Source organism: Chiroxiphia lanceolata, chromosome 13 (assembly GCF_009829145.1).
Source record: "Chiroxiphia lanceolata isolate bChiLan1 chromosome 13, bChiLan1.pri, whole genome shotgun sequence".
In the NCBI taxonomy this organism is placed as follows: domain Eukaryota; kingdom Metazoa; phylum Chordata; class Aves; order Passeriformes; family Pipridae; genus Chiroxiphia; species Chiroxiphia lanceolata.
The window spans coordinates 11,285,878-11,311,796 of NC_045649.1; the positions used below are offsets into that span (position 1 = coordinate 11,285,878).

Sequence of the window (25,919 nt, forward strand, 5' to 3'; positions counted from 1 at the left end):
GACAGCGAGTCTCGCTCAGGACAGGGAGCTGGACGCAGGACGCGAGTCCTTCCCAAGAAGGGGTGGCGGGGACGGGCCCGCGGACAGCGGAGCCCCGGAGCAGGGGCTGGTCCAGGTCCAGGTCCAGCTCCTCATCCAGGTCCGGCCCTTAGGGACTGGACGGGATGGGCGGGGCCACCCCGACCCCGCGAGTGCCCGCCCCGCCCTCGGGGGCACGCCAGTTCCACCCAATCAGCGCCGCCCTAGCCCCCGACGTCCCGCCTCCGAGCTTCGTTGACCAATCATCGTCCTTCTCGAGGAGTGCCCCGCCCCTTCCCCGCCCCCCGTCCCCTGCCCTGCCGCTCGTACAACCGCGATGGGCTGGAAATCCCCGAATCCCCCTGTGACTGGCGGCGCTGTTCGCCAGTAGCGCCGCGGAGCGGCGGCATCGGTGCGCTGTGATTGGCTGAGAGCGGCGGGGGCGGGCCTGCCGGGGGCAGCAGGGGCGGTTGCGCGGCCGTGGCGGCGATGGGCGAACGCGGCGCGGGCCGGGCCGGCGTGCCGGGGACCGGCCGGTGCCGCAGGCGGGCGGCGCGCCCAGCCCAGGGCCGGCCGTGAGGAGGTGAGGGGCGAGCGCGGCCGCGGGCGCCCTCAGGCAGGGCAGGGGCGGGGCGGCGGCGCGGCCCCCCGGCCTAAGGCCGCGCTCCGGCCGTGCCCGTGGCCCTGCGGCGCGGGGGGGGCCGTGCCCGGCGGCGGGGCCGGGCCGGGGATGGCGGTGCGGGGGCTCCGCTGCGGGCGGGGCGGGGCTGCTGTGCGGGGGCCCGGCCGGGCCTTCCCGCAGCTCGGCGTGAATCCCCGGGCAGCGCAGAAGTGTTTCGGGACTTTCCTGCCCTGTCCTGCGCGGAACCGCCCGGAGAGGGGAGAGGACGCTCAGAAATGGGGGAGAATAATCGTTCCCCGAAGCTCGGCAGAGCACTGTGGCTCGCACGGACGTGTCTTGCCGTGGAACTCTTCGTGAGGGAACCACTTTCAGTTTTTTTCATGTGTACGTTGAGCCGCGACTAAATTTCCTTGCTCCGAATTTTAACCTTCCCTCGAAAGTTATTTTTGGACTGTCGGAGAACATAACTTTGCATCTCAGCTGTTTAAATTCTTTTTTGGTGTTAAAGTTCTCTTAGAATCTGTACTATTTATTTTAGCCTCTTCGTTTTGTGCTCTGGATCACAGCTACGGGCTCGTGTTCATGCTGAAACCCGAGAGCTGATTCAAACATCTCTATATAGTTCATCCGAGGCTCCTGCAGGGTAGGAACAGAGTTCTTGTATTTCAGAGCAAACTCTTTTTATGATGGGATGTGTCTGTAGTGACAACAGTGCCTCATGACAGAAGAATAAAAAAGGAAGTTAGGGAAGCTTTGAAGTTAGATTTTTTATGCTGGCCTACCTCTGACGATTTTTAAAATGCTTTTTTCTTCTAAAGTATGTAGTATTGCAGTCATAACTGTGTTTTGCCTGTTTCTCCCGAAAATCCTTTGAGCATGAAAACAATTCAGGTAGTAGGTGGAGTAAAAGAAGGTAGTAGAACAGGCTCTGACACTTAAAATGCCTGTGGTGGGCAAGTACTCTTTGGTTTGCACAGGGTTTTGTAGTTGCTGGTGTGTTGTGCAGTGTAATGATGACTTGTTGGTAAGTGTGCTTTGTTTGGTTCCCAAATCGATTCATACTGAGGTCTAATAGTTTATTCTGGCCCTTGTCTGATACACGTGGGCTGTTGGCTCAGCAAGGCTTTTACTTTAGTTGCAGAATAATCAATTCCATGGAAAATGGCTGAAAAAAGAAATTTAAATCCAGTGGTTTATGTTTCTGATATGTTGCCAAAGCTTAACATCCTTTTAAAAAGCTTTTCTGTGCTGCTAAAGTACTAATTTATCACTTTTATTATTCTAAAAGAAGAGAATTTGGGTTTTAGAGCTGTATTTTTCTGTTGACAGGAGACAGTGGTGGTAGGTAAGTTTTTAAAGAAGGCATTTTTATAAAGGGATAACAAACTTTTTAATAAAGGAAAGCCTTTTGGTACTGTATCCAGTGGGTTTAATAATATCTCTGTGAATGAGGACTTTGAAAGACTGACCACACACCCTATAAAGTTATTGTGATATAATCTAAATGCAGTTGTTAACATGTTTTCACACTGAATTCTTTACTACTAAACTTGTGAAGATTGTTGCAGCAATGGACCTGCAAGCAGGGTATCCTTATGAAAAATAGATATGATAAATAATATTCTAAAATTAATATTTTAAAGCTCTTGAACAGACTTGTCTTTTAATATATTATTTCCATGCATACTTACTAAAATTAAAATGAATTATTTCTCTAAATAGGATAGGAAAGGTCAGGTTCCCTGTAATGTCAGAGATACTTTTTTTGCAGTATATCAGGGGTTCAGTAAGTTTGTGGAATGGCTCACAAAAAAAGAAAGTGAAGTGCATCAGCTTTTGAAAGCTGAGAACACAGAGTGAGCTATGAAGAACAAGACAGGATCTATTTTTTCCCCACTGTCTGGAAAAAAGTAAGGGGAGAGAACTAGACAGAACTTGGAGGAAACTATTTTAACATCTGAGTAGACTTACAAAAACTAATGGTCATGTAATCATGTTTCAGTGTGGTGGGGGGGGAAATCCTGTTGTGTTGTGTATCAGTTTCGTATAAAGCATTGCTATTTCATTCCAATACTGACACCACTTTTTTGTCACTCACCACCAAACATTAAAGCCCACTTATGTGTGTTGAATGAAAATGAAGAAAAATATTTTTTAACTTATGAGAATACATTTACAGTCTACCAGAGTTTCCTTCAATGAGGTCTGAAACTGTCCAGATTCTGTCCCTCGGATGTTAATTACTTTGCAGATGGAAACACGTTAAACCCCATAATTCCTGGGAGCTGCTGCAGCAGCAGTGCCTCGGTGTGATGGTACTGACACCCACATGCCACATCTGTGCAGAGCAGAAGCAGTTTGGAATGGCTGGATGGCACAAGAGGCTCACCAAGGCAGCACAGAAATGTGTGAATTCCTGGGACTGAAAGATGAGACTTTGCATAAATTTCGGGTTGTCTGTGGTTGTTACTACTTTTCTCTGGGGGAAAGAGTTTTGTTAAATAATCTTTCTGTTTAAAAAAAGATGATGAAAATAGCTACAGGACTACTGGATTCCATTGCTTTCCAATAGCTTCTGAAATGGGGATTGAACTGAGTAGGAGAAATAGCAATGAGTTTTGTGGTATTTGAATACCATTGTAGGAAAGCTGGGGAGGAACAGGGTACCTAGCCACAAGGAAAAGAGATTATTTGCTTTTAATTTGTTGAAGTTAAATCCATAAATAATCAGGGAGATTCTCCTTTAACCAAATGCAAACTGGCATCACAGATTACAAACAGGAAAATTTAAAAAATTATATTTTTAACTTGTACGCTGCCGTTTTCTGCCATCTTTGAAGAGTAAATCCTGCTGAGGTACTGTGGCTCTTCCTTCATGTATCCAGTAGGATCAAAACTGTAGCCATTTGTGTGTATGTATTTTACTTTTGTACCTGCTGCCATTCTCAATGAAGTATTTTCAGACTGTTCTTTTTTAGTTTATTGGTTGCAAACTACAAGTCTTAGGATGATGTTTAACTAAGGTGTTTATTTCTAGGGTATTTTACTAACTGAAAGTGAGGTATTTCTTAATTTTTTCTCAGAATTTCATGTTGCAATATAGGTGTAATTTGCTTTTCATGCTTTGTCTGTTACTTACTGGAACTGACAATTTCTTTATTTAAAGAAATGGCTGTTATGAGTTACTGAAGTTTCCATTTTCTGCTGCTCTATTTCGTCAACACAATTTTCTGCTTCACTAAATCAAAATGTTATGCAGGACGACAGATGCAGTGCACTTTGTCAGAAATAAGTAGTCACTAAGCACGGGAAAAGATCTTCCATAAAATATTATTTATAAATTTGAGAAGGATGTTTATTCCTGTTCATGTGAACTTAAGTTTTCTTTTTCCTTTCACTTATGTGTGTTTTATGTGTTTTCTGCATTTCATTGCACTTTTTTCACAGCTCCTTTCTTCAAGGAACTAGTCAAGGAAAGGAAATAAGCAGTAAGTAGTAGAAATGGGTAAATGGGTCTGTCCATGATCAGCAATATTGTGGCTGTTCTGGGACTGTGGTCACTGTCTTGGATTTTGCTGAACTATTACTCTGTAGGAGGAGTGGGTCTTGTCACAGATTTAAATTATGTTTTACTTAAGACTAGCTATACTTTCCCAATTTAATTTTCCCTTTTTTTTCTTTTATTTTTTTTTTATTCTAGGCTTCCTGCTCTGAACTCGGTTCCTTGCAAAATGAATATTGTGTTGTTTGACAAAGATTGGACCTTCCAGTAGAATTTGGGAAGACCACTCTGCATAATTCCAGAGCTTATTTTTCCTGAAGACTTCTGTGCAGCTTTTGAAGTTTTAATCACAATGAATTCGGGTTTATGGAGTCAAGAAAAAGCAAGTTCATCCTACTGGGAAGAGCGGATCTTCTACTTGCTTCTCCAGGAATGCAGTGTCATAGACAAGCAGACCCAAAAGCTCTTGAAGGTGCCCAAAGGTAGCATCGGGCAGTTTTTCCAAGACCGTTCTTCTGTGGGACACTCCAGAAATATTCCTTGTAAAGGCAAGAAACTGCAGATTGGATTAAAGATTCTGGAACAACCTCATGCAATCCTGTTTGTGGATGAGAAGGATGTTATAGAAATAAATGAAAAACTAGCCGAGTTGCTTTTGGCTATTACTAACTGTGAGGAAAGATACAGTCTGTTTAAAAGCAAAAGCAGGTTAGCTAAAGGCATCCAAATAGATATTGGCTCCCCTGTTAGAGTACAGCTGAGGTCAGGAGATGACAAATTTCCTGGAGTTGTTCGCTTCAGAGGACCCTTAATGCAAGACAGGTCCCTTGCAGGGATATACTTTGGAGTAGAGTTGCTGGTAAGTCTTTTGCCAAGGGGTTTTTACTTTATAGGATGAGCTAAAAGTCTTTGGTGTGAAGAGGAAGTAATAATAACTTATTTTTTAGAAGCATAGTGACCCCTGAAAATTGTTACCTTCAGTCTTTTCATAAGTGTTGTTTATTAGGTACCCATGAACATGCCATATCACATCAGCCTTGTATTCTACACGTTAAATAAAGCTTGATGAGGTGCCTGGGCTGGCAGAAAGACTTGAATGTACTCTGACTCCTTTTAGCTTAGAAAAATTTAATTCATAGAAACACAGAATGATTTGGGTTGGAAGAGACCTTAAAGATCATCTCGTTCCAACTTCTGCCGTGGGCAAGGACACCTTCCATTAGACCATGTTGCTCAGAGCCCCATTCAGTCTGGCCTTGAAAACTTCCAGGGAGGGACCATCTACAGCTTCTCTGGGCAAAATTAGTTATATTCCCATTGTGGTGCATATGTGACTCTCAGATTTCTGTTGAGTACTTTGTTTTTCCTCCAACGTGTCAGGATATGGTCCGTAAATGCAGGCTTGGATTTTAGGGCTGCTGTTTTTGTAGATCCCTGGAAGTAAAATGGCAACTAGTTAAGATAATGTAGCTGTTGTGTGCAAAATTAATGCCAACCATAAGCTTTTGAAGGATTAGGTTCAGGAGAGTGCTCCTCTTGTATTAGAAGTATATTTTTCAAAGTACTCTTTAAACTTTTCCCAGACTTTGCAGTTCCCACTGAGAACCTCAGGGAATATCAGGCCTAAGTGCTTCTGAAAATCATCTCTTTATTTGGCATACAAGTGGAATTTTTGAATGCTTAGCATTATGTCTAGTATGAAGTAGTCTTGTCTTGATATGGGAAAAATTTGATGATGGAAGCAAGATTTGCACCTGAAGAAAACATGCTTCTCTGAGTAAAAAGGCTTCTGCCTGCAGCTACTCTCTAATCTGATGACATCTTGCTCTTTATTCCCCTAAGATAGACAGTGTTTATATTTGCCACAAATTCTGACAATAGAATTCTCTCAATATAAAGACAGTTCACCAGGCAAATTCTTAGTAAGATTTGTCCAAAACACTGCATTGTGTTACTGCTTTTTTAGTAGTCTGCTTTTGCACAAAATACATTGGGTTTTTTCTCTTTTCTTTTTTTTTTTCCCCCTCTTCCTCCTCCTCCTCCTCCGACACCCAGGAAGAAGGTCGTGGTCAGGGCTTTACTGATGGACAGTACCAGGGCAAGCAGCTTTTCAGATGCGATGAGGACTGTGGGGTTTTTGTTGCTTTGGACAAACTGGAGCTGGTGGAAGATGATGACAATGAACTGGAAAGTGACTATGCAGCTCCAGTTGACGCAATGCAGGTAGAACTTCCTCCTCTGGAGATCAACTCCAGGGTTTCTCTGAAGATAGGAGAGAGTATAGAGTATGGGACAGTTATATTCTGTGATGTCTTACCAGGAAACGAAAGTTTAGGATACGTTGTTGGAGTGGACATGGTAAGAAAATAATCTGACTTTAATAACTTCTGCATGTGTGTTAGCTAGTAAATGACATGCAATTAGAAGAAGATACATTATCCCACAAGCTACTTCAGCGGAGGCTGATCTAAAATGGGAAATAAACACTTGTGTTCAAAGATGCCCCTTGGTGGTAATTGTTTCTTGATATCAGGTAAATGATATCCTATTTGATGCTAAAGAGTTCAGGAGAAATACTCTGGTTATTCTGAGGAGCCTCCACTGAGCTACTTGCCATGTTAGGTGTCAGTCTTGAAGTCATAGAGCTGAGTGTTTGTCTTGTGAGACTGGCTTTGTTCTGCCTGTTAAAAAAGTAGGCTGGATGTATTTTTCTTTTGTTAGCTGTTTTTAAAAGCTTTTTTTTCATGTTACTGTTTTTTTGCTTGACTTTGTTCTACCTTAAAAGTATTGAGTTTCAAGTACAAAAGTTGATTTTTCAAGAAAATGTGAAGCCTGTAATTAAAAAATATTTCTAGCAACTTTAATGTTTTAAAATAGACAGCTTTCAAATTTTTGATAGTTCGAGATTATGTTTTGGCTTTGGTTTTGTAGAACAGATGCTTCCATTTTCTTGGTTGCAGTAGCTGTTCCCTAACAATGCACTGAAGTTGTTCTAACTTGTTTATCCATAATAGGTTTTAGTAGAGGAATGCTTTTTAAAGTAGGAAATATTTCTCAAAAGAGCAGGTTTTAAGTTTGCTTTTGTGTTTAAAGACTGTAATCTTTGGCTGTTCTAAATACAAAATTTGTTACAGGAAAAAGTAGACATTGTCAAACCTTTCATTTTCCTACTTTTTATATTCCTAAAGACATATGCACGATGTAAATCTTCTCTTGGGATGCATGTAACATGTTTTTCTATTTTTAGGATAATCCGATTGGAAACTGGGATGGAAGATATAATGGGATACAGCTGTGCAGTTTTGCAAGTGTAGAAAGTACACTTCTTTTGCATATCAATGACGTTATTCCAGGTATGCCCAGCTTTCTTAACCAGAAGGCAGACTTTGATAACATCTCCACCTAGGCACAGTTATATGATTAAAACAATACTGCAAAGTTAATATCCTTAATTCACTTGAATTAGTTTAACCTTCTGTGTTATAATTCTCTTCAGTTTTCCCCTCCTTTGCATTATAGTCTCACTAGTAGAAAAGCTTTAATATTGAACAAAATTCCTGTCAAATAGTATAGTATTTACAATACTGTGGAGTTGTGTCATTCATTCATTCATTCATATTAGTGAATATGTGAGTGTCTGTAGCAGGAATCTTTTGTATGGACTGTTGTTAAATTTACTCCAGGAGTTTAAATATCTTGGATCAGAAAGCTGGTCTTTCTGTGCTGGAAAGGTATTGATAGTATTATGTATGCAGTCTGTGGATAAATATTTGAAAATGCATAGCAAGACTGTGGAAAAATTCACAGCAGTAATTCACGGAATAGTGTTAACTTGTAACAGCTACAGTCCCCTGATCCCTTTTCTGAAGAAAGCAAAGTTTTTATAAGTAACTTTTGCTTGGGCTCTGTCTGTAGACAGGTGCTAATGAGTGTGTGGTCTGTAACTGTTGCCCTTGCTCTGTAACTGTTGCCCTTACTCTGTAACTGTTGCCCTTGCTCTGTAACTGTTGCTCTTCGGTTTGACTGATTTATGTTCATCTACTCGCTGGTTTAGTTGAGATGCGTGATTTTGCATAAATTTTCCTCTCTTCTCTGGAGAATTCATACAGGCTCCATTTTTGGGAGAAGAGCATTTGTTTTAAGTGTGTTGGTAGAAAATAAAGTTTAGAATTTCATGCGTCTGTTTCCTGTAATGGAAATATGCACATACATTGAAGTGTTCATGAAGTACTGGCAGCCTTCAGAGCAAAGTAATTGCTGATGTGATAGAAGCAAATCCTGCATGCAAAATGTAAAATGTTGGTTATGTGCCAAGCAGGGTTTTACTCCACTCAGTTTTAAAGCTTACGATGACAGCCCTTTGTTTGGTTACCTTTGGAGTTGAACTTCTCTGTAACACAGTAAAAACACAGAAAAGGGAAGCTAATACTCTCTTCATACACCATGTCTTAGAGACTGTGTCACAGGACAGGAGACCTCCCAAGCTTGCCTATACCTCAAGAGGTGACAAAAGCGTGTTCAATCACAGTAAGCCAAAGGCTACAGGTATGTGTGGGAAGTGATTTTCTTCACTTATGTAAGAATTACAAGTTTTTATTGCTTGAGGAAAAGTATTGTCTTTTCTGGCACTGGATGCTGACAGAGATGATCTTCACTAAAGTAACTGTGGTTATATGTTGGCATGAGTTATAGGTGTGTGGCATTGCATCAGTAATCTATTTGCCTACTGTGAAATTTTAGTGCTTTAAAAACAAAAAAATACCTGCTGTACACTGTATCACAAATATTTTCTTATATCCATAATTTATAGTCATGAAAAATTTGCACTTGAGAAGTAATTTCTGCCTTCTTTTCAGGTTGGGGACTTGAAATTTCAGCTTGGAGGATTATGTTTGTTTGGTGTAGATTTTTAAGCTTAGAACTGTGTTAACCTTGATGGGAGAGTTTGCTGCTTTGTGTAAAGGCAGTTGGGTCTTTTTGAAAGTATAGTAACAAATTTATACTATGAAGTAAGAGTGTAGGTAACCTTTTCTAAGTAGAGATTAACCTCTTCATTAAAGTATGTTGTTTTCCAGGATCTACCTCTGAACCTGGAAATAGAAGCAGATCTGAAGTCTTCTACACGTTAAATGGCTCATCAGTTGACTCTCAGCCTCAAACAAAAACAAAACCCCCATGGTATATTGATGAAGGTAAAGAGAGATGCCTTCATGTAGGCATATACTTTATTTAAAAAAACCAACAGAACAAAACTAGAGTGAATTATGTTCTTCAAATAAAACAAATATGAGATTAAATGTAAAACAGTTGGAGTATATTGTCTTAGTGGAAGACGTACTATATCATAAAAAGCATCTTGAAACCCCTATGAAAGTGTTCTATGTCTTAATGTGACCTGTGGTTTTATTCTGCATGTAGGAGATTACATTCTTGGCAATGTATGTGCAGCTCTGTGGGAATGCATGTCTTGCAGGCAAAATAAAAGCTGAGGCTTGATGGAAGACATGAAGATATTCCTTATAGCCAAGTATACAGAGTAATTGTATTTTGCCTGTCTTTGTAGCTAATGTTACAGATCTAAGGGAACTATTCTGCCATGCCAGCTAATCAGTCTGGAAGTGGGGAGGGGGGAAATAATCTGACTAAGCATACATGTTTTTTCAGTATTTTTTAAAAGTTATTTCTGTAAAATCCCTCTATGAGTTTTTAGAAGTATGAGTGCACGTGCCTAAAGGATCAGTATATCTTGATTTGCTTCCAGACCTTTTTTTTTTTTCTGGCTGATAAACTTCAGAAAAGTATAGCTGGCTGGCATAGTGACTGAAGGGGTAAAGACTAAACTGATAATGTTAATTTACAATGGAAGCTATTGCAGCAGTAGCCCCTGAATTCCATGAACTGTAAAAGAAAATGGGTTAAAATTATTCTTGGTTGTGTAACAGTTGTCATGGGTTTTTAACTTTTTTTTTAGACATTAACTTCAGTTAATAAAACAGTGTGAGGAGAGCAGTTAATGAAGAAGAGGCTTTTGTTCTGTGAATACCAATTGTGTAATAGAGATCTTTCCAACTCAGGATATTTTATGATTCTATGTAGAGACATGAGAGAAGATACAGAACACTTGGTGCTAGTGTTGTGATCACATGTAGTTGTGGTCTCTTTTATCAGGCACAATATTAGTCATGACATATACAGACACTGATAGGTTCTTTGTGTTAGAACCAAAGTATATTGTGATAAGAGTCAGGGGAATAAACACTTTTCCCTTTGCAAATTGTGTCTGCAAGCAATTACTCATGTCTCTGTAAGCTGTGAACCAAGTCCTTTCCTCAGTCACAATGGCCAATGAACTCTTCCTAGTTTTGCCTGTTACAGTTCTTGTGACTGTTAGCTCATGTTCAAAGAAAAAGTCTCAGGATGAAAAAAAGTTTTCAATCTAAACCTTCCTGTAGTTTCTGTCTAACATCATCTTTCTCTGTACTGTTTGTTTTTGTTGTTTGTGGTAAAAGTGATGGGGCTGCAGCAGTGTCTCCTCAGTTAGTTCTGTCTCTCCAGTGTTGCCAAGTGCCAAATTTCTTCCTAAATGTCCCTCCCCAGCTCTTAGTGCTTTCTGTATAGTCACATGTTAAATCAGATGTGGTTGCAAATGCACTTCATTGGTTTGAGAGCCAAGTCTTTCCTTTTTTAAGACGGAGGGAAAAAAAACCCAACACTTACTAACATCTTGGTTTTGTTTTTAACAGCTACTGAAGACCCTGCAAAATCACTTACTGATTCATCTTCTGGATTTGGGCATTCTTCACCTCCACTGCAGCCACCTTTAACAAACTCTGTGTCTACAGAAAACAGATTTCACTCCCTCCCTTTTAGCTTGACAAAAGCAACAAGTACAAATGGTACTATGGGACACAGTCCTCTCTCTTTATCTGTTCAGTCAGTCATGGGTGATGTGAATACTGCAGCTAACCAGGACAGTCCATCAGCAGCAAGCCCAATTGGGAACTCACATGGTCTTGAAGCAGGTTCCTTGGCTGAAGTTAAAGAAAATCCTCCTTTCTATGGAGTAATCCGCTGGATTGGCCAGCCCCCTGGAGTAAATGAAGTGTTGGCTGGACTGGAACTGGTAAATATAAATTGTAGTTCATATTAGTGTTAATTACTAGTTTTGTTTCTCAGAGCTGGCCTCTGTATATGTTGCAAAAGCAGCCAATCTGGGGGGATTTGCCCAAAACAGGTTGCCATGTGATGTCCTTAGAGCTAAATTCTTCAATGAGCTCTGACTTTTGTGGCTGTCCTAGACCTTACCCTGTTAAGAGGCTCTGAGATGTCTTCATGTTACAAGGGGTAATTGAATTTGTGGGACTGATCACTTCCTTGCTTTAAAGGAGTGTCCTTTGCTTGCATTATGGAGATTGTAATTGATAAAAGCTGACGATATTTAAAGGTCTTTTAAAATGCAAATTTATATAAAATGCCCTGACTGTAGTAGCCTTTACTGAGTATCACTTTGATGTTTGTTTTTTCATACCAGCAAACAGGCAGAGTTATGACTGTCAGAGCCATAACACTGGTTTTGATAACTGGTTTGATAACTGGTTGATTTGACAGCCACATGCTTTATGTGTTTCTCTGGGCCCTTTGGAAAAGCACAGTTGCTGCAAACATGAATTGCTGTTCTGCACTGACATTTCTTCTGTGGCAGCTGCTGCCAGGGTTGCAGTTGGCTGTCAGTTAAATTAATGTGTACTCAATTAAGAAAATGGGGTTCTTTATTTTGGGATAATGTTCAATAAAATTGAACATTATACATAATACATATACATAATACATAACACTGTACAATTATGTGAAACACAAACAAAGTAGATCAGAATGTGACTGGAATTCCAGCTGTTACAAAAAATCCTTATCCTTGTGGGTGTTTTGGATGAAGTTGGAAGCCACAGTTTACCACAGGGGTTCTGAGACTGCACCTTAGGGTGTTGTGTGTTAACCTGTGTCACTCATGCATTTCTGCATTAAAGCCTAGCAGTAGACAGTATACCTTAAATCATATTCTCAAAGATAATAACTTGTTATTGTTCATACCTGGTTTGTGTTGTTTGTCCTTGATGTACATTTTGTGTGTTCCAAAGCAGGCATTTTTCTCGTGTAGCACAGTCGCACTGAAAGTATTCACACTACCCAATGCTTAGTGATTTTAACTGAGTTGTAAAAGGTGCTCAGTACTGCATGTGTGCTCTTCCTAACTACAGAAGGAATCTGGACTGGGTCTCCCCTCCCACCTCCCCAAGCTGCTTCTGATGAAATTTTAAGCATGAAGAAAAAAACCTGCAACTCTTACTTTCCTCAGCAAATCCAGTTAAACAATGCCTCAGTCAAAGCTTTGTATACTAAAATGCAGAAACACTACATATCACGATTCAGAGGACCTGAGGGGTGACTTGTGGGTAGATACTTTATCAAATGTCTTACTGCAGAATTCTAGAAATAAGAAAAATAGTGAATTCTCACTTGAATTTCCAGGAAGATGAATGTGCAGGCTGCACGGACGGAACATTTAAAGGAACTCGATACTTCACTTGTGCTCCGAAGAAAGCTCTTTTTGTTAAACTCAAAAGCTGCAGGCCAGATTCCAGGTTTGCCTCACTGCAGCCTGTTTCCAACCAGATTGAACGCTGCAACTCTCTAGGTACTGACCTTCTGCTTCTTTCTTATTTATCAGCTGGGAACTGACCAGGGGTTTGGTTTCATTTATTCCTGGAATAAGTTCTTTGTATTGAACACTTGAGAATCTGTACAGGTGTTACTTAAAGGAGATTAATGAATAGAAGATCAGCCTGTGCGGAATACAGTGATTCTGTGGATTACTCTTTTATGCTTTAAAACAAGAAAATGTTCATATATTTAAAGACATTTCATAAAAGGGATTTTTTTATGCTGTATGTTTTTTACTTTAGAAGTTGTAAAGCAATCTTGCTGAAAATGGTATTTGAAACTCCAGCAATGTGTGATTGCATTGTCAGAAATAAAGGCAGCTATTTTTCTATATAGCATCAAATTAATTTATTTTCTAAATATTAGCATAAAAAAGCATGTATTTTTATGGTAGAATTTAGTGGTGAAAAACTTTTTTTTTTTTGCTAACTTCAAGTATTTTAGATTTCTTGGGTCATGCTGGGGACCCAGCAAAGAAAAGTGTCTGATACTTGTAAGATAGTGTGAACAGGGCATTTGTAATGAAAAGAGAACTTCATTCCTACTGGATAAAATTAATTCAGTGCTTGTAGGCTTTCTGAAGCACTCTAATGTGCATTACCAGTGGAATGTAAGGCCTCGTTCACTCTCTGGAACACTGAGTTTCAACTATAATAAAATGCTATTCTAGTCCAGAGAAGGAATGCTTACACTAAGGCAGCAACTTAGCTATAAAACATTAATAGGGAAATCTCAAGGGGAGTAAAATTTGAGGCTTTAAAGTGTCTTTTGAAAAAAAAAATTTCAGCCTTTGGAGGTTACTTAAGTGAAGTGGTAGAAGAAAACACTCCTCCAAAAATGGAAAAAGAAGGTTTAGAGACAATGATTGGAAAGAAGAAAGGTATCCAGGGTCATTACAACTCCTGTTACTTAGACTCCACCTTATTCTGGTAAGTTCATAATTTGTTTAGTAGCATCCCATGCTAGAAATGCAGAACATGGACTGTCTGTGTGTGTTACTGTGCAGCTCCTGTGTCATGGCTCCAGCCTGACATGTTACTGTGCTCTTCCAGTGGGAGCATCATTCACTGGGTAACAAAGTGCTGATGGTGTCCCAGCTGCTCTGGCCCTTCTGTATTTGCTCAGTTTGGCTGAGGGAGTCCCTGGCCTGTAAATGGTTGAAGGATGAAAGACAACCCAGGCTGTGGGTGGAAGGAGGGAGGGAAATACCCCTCATGGCTTATTTGCACAGTCCTGCCTGGGCAATTGTTCTGTACTTTGCTGCAGAAAGCACACTGGGTTAGAGTGGGCTTTTGCTATTTAGCACAGCTGTGTCGTCCCCTGTCCATAATTACTGCTTTGGGAGTTTGTTTAGTTCTTTAATTTTTCTGTGGCTTTGCTTGCTTTCTCTTACATTGCTCAGACATCTGAATGGTCATATCTTCCAGGATCAAAACCACCTTCCTTTTTTTTTTTCTTTGTAGCCTGTTTTCTTTTAGCTCTGTTTTGGACACTGTGTTGCTCAGACCTAAAGAAATGAATGATGTAGAGTATTATAGTGAGACTCAAGAGCTGTTGCGGACAGAAATTGTGAATCCTCTGAGAATGTAAGTAAAGCCATGAACTGGTCTCTAATATAAATTAGAGAGATTCTGCTGTGTATGCATTCCTCTTGCAAATCTGAGAAGTTTGGCTGCCTGCTGCTACCACTCTATTCAATTTATTTTTTTAGTATTTTTACTTATTCTTCATGGTAAATTTAATCAGTGCTAACTGGAAGTAGTTATTCATTGTTTGGTGATAAAATATTTTCACTGGTCTGGATTTGGAAATAGGATCAGCATAAAGCTATTGTAAAATTTATACAGGTATAAATAAAAAAGCATTGATAAATACAAGTTAAGTTCATTCACAACATTCTTATTTACATGTTTTCAATGCTGTTGTACTTGACAAGAAAAGTATGTGAGTTATCTTACATGGTGTTTCACAATTTATTGGATTTGGCAGGGCATTAAAATTTCGTTACTGTTTACATGTGGTCTGCAAGTGGTCAAAACACTTTTTTTAGAAGAACTTCATATGAGGTCTGTAATTTCTTAGGCACAATGAGCAAAGGACACGCAACAAAAATCTGCATGAAAAGTTACTTTTCTTGAGCTTAATTTCTTTTAAACATGAGAATAATACAGTTGTAGTTCTGAAATTCTGTGGGCTGTCACTGAACAATTTATCACAAAGTTTTTATTTTGATTCCTGGAATAAAATGTTGGCCTCTGAACCCTTGTTCTTGTAAGGGTGTGTGTACTTTTCCTGGTGTGTTCCAGGGTTCTGTGCTATAGGTAGGATAGCAGGATACACACTGAGTAGCAGAAATCTCAGGTAGCTGACTGAAAGGTCTTATTACCTTTCTACCGTGCTTAAAACTTTAGAGGAAAAGACTAAATGCTCAAAACCTCAGCTTCTTAGGTCAGCAATACAACTCTGTATCTTTTTCTCAAATATTGAATTTTGTTTTTATTAACAACTCCCACAGTGCTGTTACTATGTGACATTCTGAAAATGATATATTAAGTGATGCAAAATAGAGTGAAAACAAATCAAAAGTAATTGACTGACAAATCAGAAAACAGTTATTCTAGTAAGTTGATGATTAAAAATGCTCTTAAAGGCTATAAAAGAACATTGAGCACTGCACTAAATTTATCCTGCATTAAGAAATCTGGAAGTCAGATTGAATATGAGAAGTCAGCACTTGGTTTTGAAGAAGTACTGTATGCAGTTAAAGCAGGATTTGAGAACCTGTATTTCAGCATTTAAGAGGGTGAGGTTTTTTGTGCTTCTCTGATTTGATCACAAACTAGCTAATAGCTTATTAAACCCATTTATCTTAGATACGGATACGTATGTGCTACAAAAATAATGAAACTGAGGAAAATACTTGAAAAAGTTGAGGCTGCCTCAGGATTCACATCAGAGGAAAAAGGTAACTTGGGAGGTTTTCCTTTCTTTGAGACTTATAAGAATCATTATATTAAAGAACTGAGATACCTTGCTATGTAATTATACCAGAACAAAACACCCAAATAGTTTCTTGTAGTAGTAGGGTCTCTACCAGAAATTTGAGTGACCACTGACTGGCAGAACGGTCTTTTGTTCTTCCTTGGGGATGTAAGGAACCCTAGCTGAACAATTTCTGTAAAAGTCTTCCACTGCTTGGATTTCTTTTATTGCCTTCCTGTGGCCCTGTAACTCCTTCTAGCAGTTAGGGGAGAAGAGTGTGATAAGGCTGGGCTCTTTGTCCTTTTTCAAAATGTCCCTTTGGTCCCTGAGGAATAAACTTTTTCACTACCAACATTTCATTGTTAAAATGGTTATTTAGTATTTTAAAAAATTAAATGTGTAAATCATATTAGAAAAAAATTAGTTCCCAACTTTTTGAGCTTTGTTGCCCTGTTGAGCCTGTACCTTTTATTAGGGCCTTTTGACACCAAAAGAATAAATAGAAGCTTACCATGAAAATGTTCATAGTTTGTCATAATTTTACTGTGTTAATAAAGCTATAAAAATTAACGTTTTTTTTTAACTGTTTTTTTCCTATGAAAATTTTTAAAACCTTCATTATAAACAAGTCTTGAATAATGCAGCTGATTTTGCATGCTAACAAAACTTTTTTTTTTCTCTCCCCCCTCGCAGATCCAGAAGAATTTTTGAATATTTTATTTCACCATATTCTAAGAGTTGAGCCACTGTTGAAAATAAGGTGAATCTTTTTTTCTTTGCTGAACTCAACCATTTGTAGAGGCTAATGTGGAGAAACTATCTTCTGCCTTTTAAACTGAGACAACTCTTAAAACACCTTTGACTTGTGATTAAAAGTGCTAATAGGATTCAATATAGTAAAGTTATATTGACTAATTTGACACTATTTCCTACCTTTTTTGGTAGGCAGGTTTTGCCATACTGGTGTTGTTGCACAAGCTCATGAGCACAGTTTCATGAGAGCTAGACAGAGATCCTGTGTCCTAGTGCTGTCTACTTGAGATCCTTACTGTCTTCCTGGTAATTATGCTGGAGAAGGGCTGCTGTGAGAGGGCCTACAGCAATTCTTAATGTGGCCTGCAGCTTACAGCTCCTTATTTCTGGGACAAGCTGCACAGATTGCTGAGTCGGTGCGTGAGCTGTAGAAACTGATTTGCATTTCTTCTGTTAGGCTAATGAAAATATTTCAATTGTTTGCCTTGATCAAGTTTGGTTCTCTTACTTTATCAAAATAACAGATGCTGGCATTTATGTATGGATTCACTCTCAGCTGTAGCACTACAAGGGTTCAGCTGTTGTAGCTGGGTTTAAGTGAGGAGGGGACTGTTGCTCACTGCTGTCATACTGTTAGCTGGCACCTGATATTCCCAGGTTCCTTGCTGCATTCTGTGGCAGCAGCACCATTACAAAGCATTTTCTGTAGTTTCTCAGTCCTTTCCTCATTTCAGGACTTGTGTTACTTTACATGCTGCTGTAGTTCTGTGCTGTGTGAGGTGTATCCGTGCCCACTGTGTGTTGTGCTCTGCAGAGGTGGGGGCTCTGACACTGTCACTGAAACTTACACTGCTTTTGTTTCTTTAAGTTTTCCTAAAATCAGTCCACACTTAGTACTTGTCTGCCTGTCCTCTAAGGCATTTTGTTTTGGGGGGGATTGTGTTTTGTTTGGGTTTGTTTGTTTGTTTGTTTTCCTTACGCACAATATATTTCAATGCAGAGAGGATGTTTTATAAACTATTTTCTCATAGATGTTATTTTCCTAGTAAAATGCAGTCATTACAGTAGAGCTTCAGAATCTGTTTTGTTTGGTTTTTTTTTAATCTGTTTTTAGATCAGCAGGTCAGAAAGTACAAGACTGTTACTTCTATCAAATTTTTATGGACAAAAATGAGAAAGTTGGAGTCCCAACAATTCAGCAATTACTAGAGTGGTCATTCATCAACAGCAATTTGAAGTTTGCAGAGGTTGGTGACAGCTGTTACCTTGTTAGAAGTGATGATATCTAGATATTTGCCCATTCAGCAGTGGGACAAAAGCAGGATTTGGTGTAAAAACGTGTGGACATGTTGGAAATGGGAATACTATGTCAGTGGTCCAGGATGCCTACATAACAAAAATATTTTAAGGCTGACTTAATGACATGTCTCCTTTTGCTGAACAGGCCAAAGAGATTTAGGCAAAGAATTGCTAAAAGAAAACTTCTTAGTTACTGGCAGTAAGTTGTTTTAAGGACTAATACTTTGAGTTACCTCTGACAATGCACTGCAAGTTTAAATAACATGAATACATTTATAACATTAGAAGTATCTCTAATCATTACATTATATTCTGGCATTTTACCTAGGCACCCTCTTGCCTGATTATCCAGATGCCTCGGTTTGGAAAAGACTTCAAAATGTTCAATAAAATTTTTCCATCCTTGGAATTAAATATAACAGACTTACTTGAAGATAGTAAGTATATAACACTGCATTGTGTAATGAGAGTTGCTGAGAGTGACTAACACAGTGAAAGTAACTACTCCTGGTAGTTTGGGTGGTTTGTTCTGTTGGGTTTTTTCTATTAAATATTTACCAAGATTTTTTTAATGTATTGTTTTTCTCTATTTAAAATAATATTTCTCCTTCCTTTTCGTACTCCTTGTCTTGAAAAAAACCCAAACAAAACACAGAAAACCTCTCCAGATTGGAGACTAATACATTTTTTAAAAATGCAGCCCCCAGGCAGTGCCGTATATGTGGAGGGCTCGCTATGTACGAGTGCAGAGAATGTTATGAAGACACTGATATTTCTGCTGGGAAAATCAAGCAGTTCTGCAAAACATGCAATACACAAGTAAGTGGTTCTGTTTGTTATTCTGTGTGGGTTTAACCCGAGTGGTTTATGCTGTAATAATTGAAAGGAAGGTGTAAGTGAGATTTCTTCATCGGCACTACTGTAACTGCCACCCACCCAGTAAAATGTCTCCTTTGGTGACAAATCAGGAACTCCTGCAGTGTGTTTATCAACATGGTAACTGCCAAATCCAGGACTGGACACAGTGGAGAAGCAGTAACTGTCTGCTTTAAATCCTAATTTATGTACATACCCCCTTGTTAGAGCTGATAAATTCATGACATAGAACTGGTTAGTTTCTGTTTGATAATTGCATAAAGACGTCAATCATGGCTTGTTTTCAAGTCTGAGTGTAGTAGAAAATTGTTGCACTAAAGCTGACCTCCCTTCTAACCTTAAGTTTGAATTTTCTGGGCAATGTTGAACTATACTGATGGAGAAAAATAGAAGAAATGTTTAGTCAGCTACTGTTATTGCAGTTCCCTCTCTAAAGCCATTAATCTTCTGTTCAGCAGTAATGTTCTTTTTAGCTTTGTCTGCCACCGAAACAAATAATCTTACGGGGTGTTTTCCTTTTCTGAAATATCACTTCAACTGTAGGTTCATCTTCATCCCAAGAGACAGAGTCATAAATTCAATCCATTGTCACTTCCTAAGGATCTGCCAGACTGGGACTGGCGGCATGGCTGCATCCCCTCCCAGAAGATGGAGTTGTTTGCAGTTCTGTGCATCGAAACCAGCCACTACGTAGCTTTTGTGAAATATGGGAGGGATGACTCTGCCTGGCTCTTCTTCGACAGCATGGCAGATCGGGATGGTAGAGCTTTCATTTATTCTCTTCACCTTCTCTTAGTTTTTATAAGTGTGTTTTAGATTTCAGCAACTATTTCTTAAAGCTGTGAGGATATTAATATTGTTTAACTTGATGTACTCGATGTTGGTTTACTAATCTTGACCCAGCCTTACCTCCACACATTGATTTCATGGCAGCTGCTGATTTGCATAATCTCAATTTCACCTAAATTGGATACCTGAGTGAGTAGATGGTACAGAAACAACTGCAGAAATTTGCTAGCAGGACTCCTTATATGTTTTTCTATGCTTTGCAAATTTGGCAGAAAGAATTAATTTTAAATAATCAACTGCAGGAGTGTATTTTTAGTCTATATTTAAGTGGATGTACATGATCATCAGATAGTATGCAAATATTTTTATTGCTTTTTCTTAAATGACTTACTGTAGATGTCTTTAGAATAAAAGAAATAGTCAAACATTACAACATCTATGCCATTCCTTTGAATCTCTTCAGAGTTATCAGTGGAAAATTGTTACCCTGTAATAATACAAATGTCAGTAAAACAAGTGTTCTCTTAGATACTGCTATTTAAACAGATACTGTTTAAATAAGGACTCTGTTCAATTCTGGTGCCTGAGAAAAACAGTAAGAGATGAAGTGTCAGACTCATAGTAACAATTTTTGCATGAAGAATTCTTGAACCCTTGTGTTACAGTGTGGTTTGGCAGGGAGAGAAGAATCTTGCCTCCTGTTGAAAATGAAACTGCTACAGGATTAAAGTCACTTTCTTATACCAACCAGAAGACAATCAAGCTTTGTTTCACAGTATTTGAAATGTGTATGACTGAAGTCTTTATTTCAGGAATTTAGATCACATGAGGTGCTGGATATATCTCCTGCTGATCTTAGGGGGTTTTTTTGTATCACGGATATTTTCCTTCAGCTTTTCTTCATAAGTTAAAAATGTCTGCTGGGAACTGCAAGATGGATGTCCATACTTGTGTTGTTTGAATTTGCTCACTTTTATGTGGAAAATGGTCAGGAGTAAACTCTGCTTTAGGTGTTATAAGTCAGGTAGAGACGGGGTTTGTAAATTCATCAACTGTTACCAGTTGTCATGTTATTAACAAGTTCAGTAGCATTAGAGGTGGATTATGTATTCAGGTCACTCTCCCAAAGTTGTACAGAATTTTTAGTGTTAAAGAAAACCAAAAGTTCTCCTTGGGTTTTTGTGGTGTTTGTGTGGGTGTGGTTTGTTAGTAAACACCACAAGATATTCTGACACTAATTGTGATTTTTCAAACAATGCACTTTTTATAGAAGTTTACCCTGCAGAGGTCCAGAGGGTCATATTTAGGCTTTTTAGAAGGCATTTTCAAGAACTGGTGATGCTGTCATAATTAAAGTATATGATGAAGAGCAGATATATGCAGATGGTATCCTAATCCATTTCTCCTTCTTTCCTTATGGTTTAAAAGGAGGTCAGAATGGCTTCAACATTCCACAAGTTACCCCATGTCCAGAAGTTGCCGAATACCTGAAGATGTCTCTAGAAGAATTACACTCACTAGATTCCAGAAAAATCCAAGGATGTGCACGAAGACTGCTCTGTGATGCTTACATGTGCATGTATCAAAGTCCAACGATGAGTTTATACAAATGAAGAGGGATCTCTGCAGAACTGAAGAAACAGTCGGGGGTCACTGGCTGTTGTGTTTGCTGCATTCTGGGTTAGTTTCAATGCAACCGTTGCTGGCAATGGAAGAAGTTCACTATGACAGCAAAAGGATTTACTGTCCCAAAACCTACTCATGGAGTTCTGTAACTGAAGTACTTTAAGCATTTTGCACTCTAGGAAGTGTGCTTGTGTGTGTTTGTTTTATAAACAAAGTTAAGTTACTAAAACTTAAAGCTTTAAGTGCATTGATTATACACAGGCTTTTTAAAAATGATAAAGGTGAAATTATATCAGGAAAAATCTCCTCAGTCCACTGGGAATGTAAGGATACACAGTGTGCATGCTCAGTGCATGTCTGTGGACAGGGATAATGATTCTCATGTGTTTCTCTACCCCCACCCTTGATCTTCTTAGTACCACAGATTCTTCTCTTGAAGAGAGAATAACTTCAGTTTTAGTAAGATAAATTTTAGACCGTTATTACATATTAATTTTGTTATCTACTACATTCTTTTCAGTTCCAAAAATTAACATTCATTTAAAAATCTGAATTCCTGTCTTGTGAAAATCAAGCACACAGACTTGCTGTGTCGTTAACTTGCAATTTTTGGAGGGGAAAAACAGGAGGAGAGAGAGGGTATTAAGGGGAAGCATAATTGCTGAAATATAAAATTAGCAATGAAAGTTAACAGATGTCTTTTTCTAAGTGTCTATTTTTAAAGAAACAAAGCAGTCTGGAACAGAACAGCAACTATACACAAACGATTCCAGGACAAAACAATAAAATAGTGGATTGCCTCAGGGAATGTTACTGAAGTGGATTCTAGTCCTTGGTAAACAGAACTGACTTTTCTACAGCACATTAAGCTACTGCCTGGGAATGTGTTATACATCTGACTCTTCATTTCAGGATTACTAATATTAAAAAGAGAATATTAAAAATCTCTGCCTGGAAGGATGAAACTATAAATAAAGGTAGATCAGAGTTTTACTGTATACCAAGTACCTGATGAAAACTAACTTGAAAAGCTGCAAAACCTGTGTTAATGTAAAATACTGTACTTCAAAGTCTGTTGGTTCCTGTTTGCAATGAAATACTGTTGTTTTAGTTGCCTTTTAGCTACTTCTGTCTACACTGACTAGCAAACATGCAACTATATATATACAATACCATCTGGTTGTACAAATTGCATATATATGAACTGTACATTTTCAACTCTTAAGATGTTTTATATGGAAACTTCCTTTTGGCGATCAAGTCTATAAAGGAGAGAGAACAAAATATAACAGAGGAAAAGTCACTTTGAAAAAGCCACTGTTTTAAAGGCAATGGAGACTGATCCCGTATTGTCAAAAATGTGGTTACTTTGTTTTTCTTGGAAAACCTATAATCTTTCTTTGGGACACACTACCACAGAACAGTACTAGAGAGAGATTTGAAAACTGCTTGAAGGACTAATCTCTGTAAAGCAAGGTCGATCTGTTCCATTAGCTATTGCATGAAGTGTGCTCTAATTTTTCACTTTCAAGAGCAATGAAATTATTAGAAGTGTCACTGTTGCTTTTGCCTCTACGAGTCTCCTGGCTTTCACATTCCCTTGCCTTATTTATCTAGTCTGTGCTCTTTGGCAAAACTCTCTTGTTTCAGTACTGCCCTGAGCTCTTGACCTCTTTCTCTCCTGGAAAAACTCAGTGAAGCTTTAGGTGATGGGTTCTATAACCATCAGTCAATGGGTTGGTTATTGTCCATGGGCACTTCCTTGGGTACAGCCCATCCTGCTCTGGGACAGCAGCTGGGATGTGTTGGCAAAGATGCCCTGGAAGCATCTTGTAGGTAAAGAGAGCAGTCCTTGACTTGCTTGTGGCAGCTTGTGTTCATTGACATGAACTAGAGACCACTTAGGTCATCCAAGCAGAAGGTGTGGTAGCCCACCCTTGGCGGTGCATTGAAGTAGAGGGTTGGCCACAGCCTCCAGGTCCCTCCAGTGATGTTTTTAGAGCTGTTTGCAAAGCAAAGGCTGAGGGGACTTGTTAAAAAAGGCAATAGTAATACAACACTCAACTCACTCTCTACAACGTTTGAGCCCCTGTTTGATCTCTTCCCTCCCCCAGCCCCACCGTGTCACTTAACCTGGAAGGAGGTGCAAGTGTCTCCTCTGAACCAAGAGCAAAAGCAGGCACAAGCACAAACCTTTGTACCAATGAGACCAGTTTGAATGTCTGGATTCTTCTCTTCCCTAGCCCTATATTTATTTTCGATTTTTCCCAGTGCATTAATTTCATATATCTTCCACTGGTGTCATCTTTCCCACACCCCCAGCCCCATTACATAGAGTTACCTCTTCCTGCCAGAACTTTGAGAACAGCCTTGGACCTGCTATGCCCAGAGGACAGAAATGGAATTGGCAGCCCTGCTAAAGTTTTCTAGATGAATAATCTTGTAGCAAAATACCCACTCTTTTTTACAACTGCAAATATCCAAGAATCACAGTTTTTCAGGATATGTACTCTATTATCAGAAGTGAAGGAATTGTTTGGCTTCTTGCCTCCAAGAATGGAGGGAACGTTCACTACTGTGCACTTGGTGACAAATACTGTGTTTGGAAAGACAGGCAGTGCTTTGCAGCCTGCATTTTGTACTGTAGATTATTGCAAAACGGTTTTGCAAACGGTATATGGTTAGTTTATTGCTCACCAGTTAAGAGGACAGAGAGGTTTTTTTTATAATGTTAAAAAAGTTTTGACAGTCTTTTTTTAACCTAAAAGGTGTGATGTACTGCACTGGATTGAAGGTGATCTGGCAATGTAAGTGAAATGTTATAGAAACTAACCCCAATTTTATTTCCTTTCTCAGGAACAAGTATTCAGACAGAAAAGTGATTTCACTGTGAAAGGAAACTTGTAAAATAACTTACATACTTATATGCAAGGGTAAGAAAGCTTTTTTTTTTTTTTAGCCTTCAGCATGTATTTGTAGGGGAATTGAATTCAATAAGCTATTTTGAAGTCTGCATTTTAAGTATCTACTGCTGGTAAATGTAATGCCCAAAGATTTCAGTGACTAAGCACCCAACATTTATGTTGTTTAATGCATTTGGAAACCTCTCAATCAGTTCTTGCTCTCTTTTTTTTATATAGTGAATGTCCTCAAAAATTAATAGCGCTCAGATCATTGCTCCATGGTTTGGCTCATACGTACTGCTGACAGTGGCCTTAAGCTGTGAGTAGGAAAACACATAGACAAAATGGTTCCTGACAGCCTGTAAAAATGTAAAGTTTCATAGTACATAATCTTTCATAACTGGGAGAAAACCTGCACCCCTATACAACTCACCTGCTCTGCTAAATTTTTAGAACTCGGGGTTCAAGACAGAACAAATCACTGTGCCACTAAACACTTGCTTATTTTGAACATAGAGGGTGAGGAGAAAAGGTCTTAGTTTAAGGTGATGCCTTATACATTACTAAAACAAACAAACAAAAACCATCAAACCCCCACCCATCCAAACCCACTGTAAGTTACATCAGAATGCTTGTCTTTGGGTGGGGGAGATAACTGGAGGAAAAAAATGCAAAGATATCTATGTTAAGTAAAGGTCTTTCTAATATCCGTGATACCAATTCCGTGCTCTTGAGAATTGTAGTACTGTGTTGTACTAAGCAGCCTGTGAGATTCCCATTTTCAGCAAGTACTATGTGTAACAAGAATTCCTCTTGATCATAAATGGTTCATTTCAATGCACTTATTTTTCTCGTGCACTTTATACTCCACTGACTCACTGAACGTGCTCACCACGCTCCCTGAGGATGGAGCCTGTTCCATACAACACCAAGGCACACCGTGCTGCACTCTGGAGCAGTGTGGTTTCTGAACTGAACTGGTGTAAAAAGCAGCTTGAAAGCTTTGTGTATTTTTACCACTGTAACAAAGCATGTTTTTATCTGTTCTTGATGTTTTGCTAAATAAACATCCCATGTTTTGTGCACAAATAGTCTCTTAAACTTACAAAGGCTGTGTCCAAGAAGGCACTAGGGAAACAAATTGTTGGATCAGATTGCCCTCAACTAGCCTTAACTTTTTTTTTTTTCCAATGGTAGAGCTGAATGAGTTGCTGCTGGAAAGGAATGTACCATGTGCTCTTTCTGTATTAATATTAATTAAAAACATTGTTCTTATGGCTCTATTCATTTCTTTGGGGCTTGGAGTTTTGGGAGTTTCATGAAAAAGAATGAATGCAGTGGTGAAATAACTTGTTTTGCATCCTTTGAGAAGGATTTATGTTTATACCTTTCTGTTAGTCCCTCTTCAGCATTTCTAGGAAACTTGGGAATTGTACTGTATCAAATCAGGTCTAACAGTACAACTTCTGTCTTACCAGTTAGTACCTGATGCTGTAAGGGAAAACCACTGAAAAACAGCTATAGTTACCTGTAGTTTTCCTGGGGGGAAAAATTGCTTAATTTTTAAATGCTTAGTACACCACTTTTCTAACTCTAGTGAGCAGCCTAATCCTCCTGGGATTATGCTGTAGCTTCATCAGCGCTGAACCCACAGCTCCCAGTTTACATACATTTTCTATATAGAAAAAATCCAGTATTTCTAGGTGTAACTTTTTTTTTTTTGTTATTTTCCTGAGTATAATAATAAGAATGGAAAAAATCCTACCAGCTTCTGTAAAAGGAATTCTGTCCATGTTAAGTATTTTTAAAATCTTTATCTCACTGAAAATAC

The 25,919-nt window shown here is 39.0% G+C and overlaps 1 protein-coding gene across 5 annotated transcripts; it reads left to right on the forward strand.

Moving 5' to 3' along the window:
* The first annotated feature begins 521 nt into the window (after positions 1–521).
* CYLD (CYLD lysine 63 deubiquitinase) lies at positions 522–25,365 on the forward strand. Of its 5 annotated transcripts, none has more exons than XR_004359437.1 (18): positions 522–601; positions 4,341–5,001; positions 6,198–6,500; positions 7,390–7,495; positions 8,595–8,687; positions 9,218–9,334; positions 10,886–11,265; positions 12,669–12,834; positions 13,648–13,789; positions 14,324–14,446; positions 15,734–15,825; positions 16,536–16,602; positions 17,710–17,842; positions 18,223–18,331; positions 18,595–18,713; positions 19,314–19,530; positions 20,988–21,239; positions 24,042–25,365. XR_004359437.1 is itself a non-coding variant. In XM_032701029.1 (18 exons), exons 3-18 carry the CDS (start codon positions 4,495–4,497, stop codon positions 21,170–21,172), a joined length of 2,859 nt encoding a protein of 952 aa, XP_032556920.1. In that variant the 5' UTR covers positions 533–601; positions 1,179–1,283; positions 4,341–4,494; the 3' UTR covers positions 21,173–25,365. The 5 variants fall into 5 exon arrangements, 4 of the variants coding, with proteins under 4 accessions (XP_032556919.1, XP_032556922.1, XP_032556920.1 ...); XM_032701029.1 differs by adding an exon at positions 1,179–1,283 and having other exon boundaries at positions 533–601; positions 20,988–25,365; XM_032701028.1 differs by having other exon boundaries at positions 20,988–25,365.
* Positions 25,366–25,919: the final 554 nt, after the last annotated feature.

Coding starts and splice junctions, on each gene's coding strand:
- CYLD (XM_032701028.1), top strand. CDS start 4,495: ATGAATTCGGGTTTATGGAGTCAAGAAAAAGCAAGTTCATCCTACTGG. Junction 6,501..7,389: donor ACGTTGTTGGAGTGGACATG/GTAAGAAAATAA, acceptor TTCTATTTTTAG/GATAATCCGATTGGAAACTG. Junction 12,835..13,647: donor TGAACGCTGCAACTCTCTAG/GTACTGACCTTC, acceptor AAAAAATTTCAG/CCTTTGGAGGTTACTTAAGT.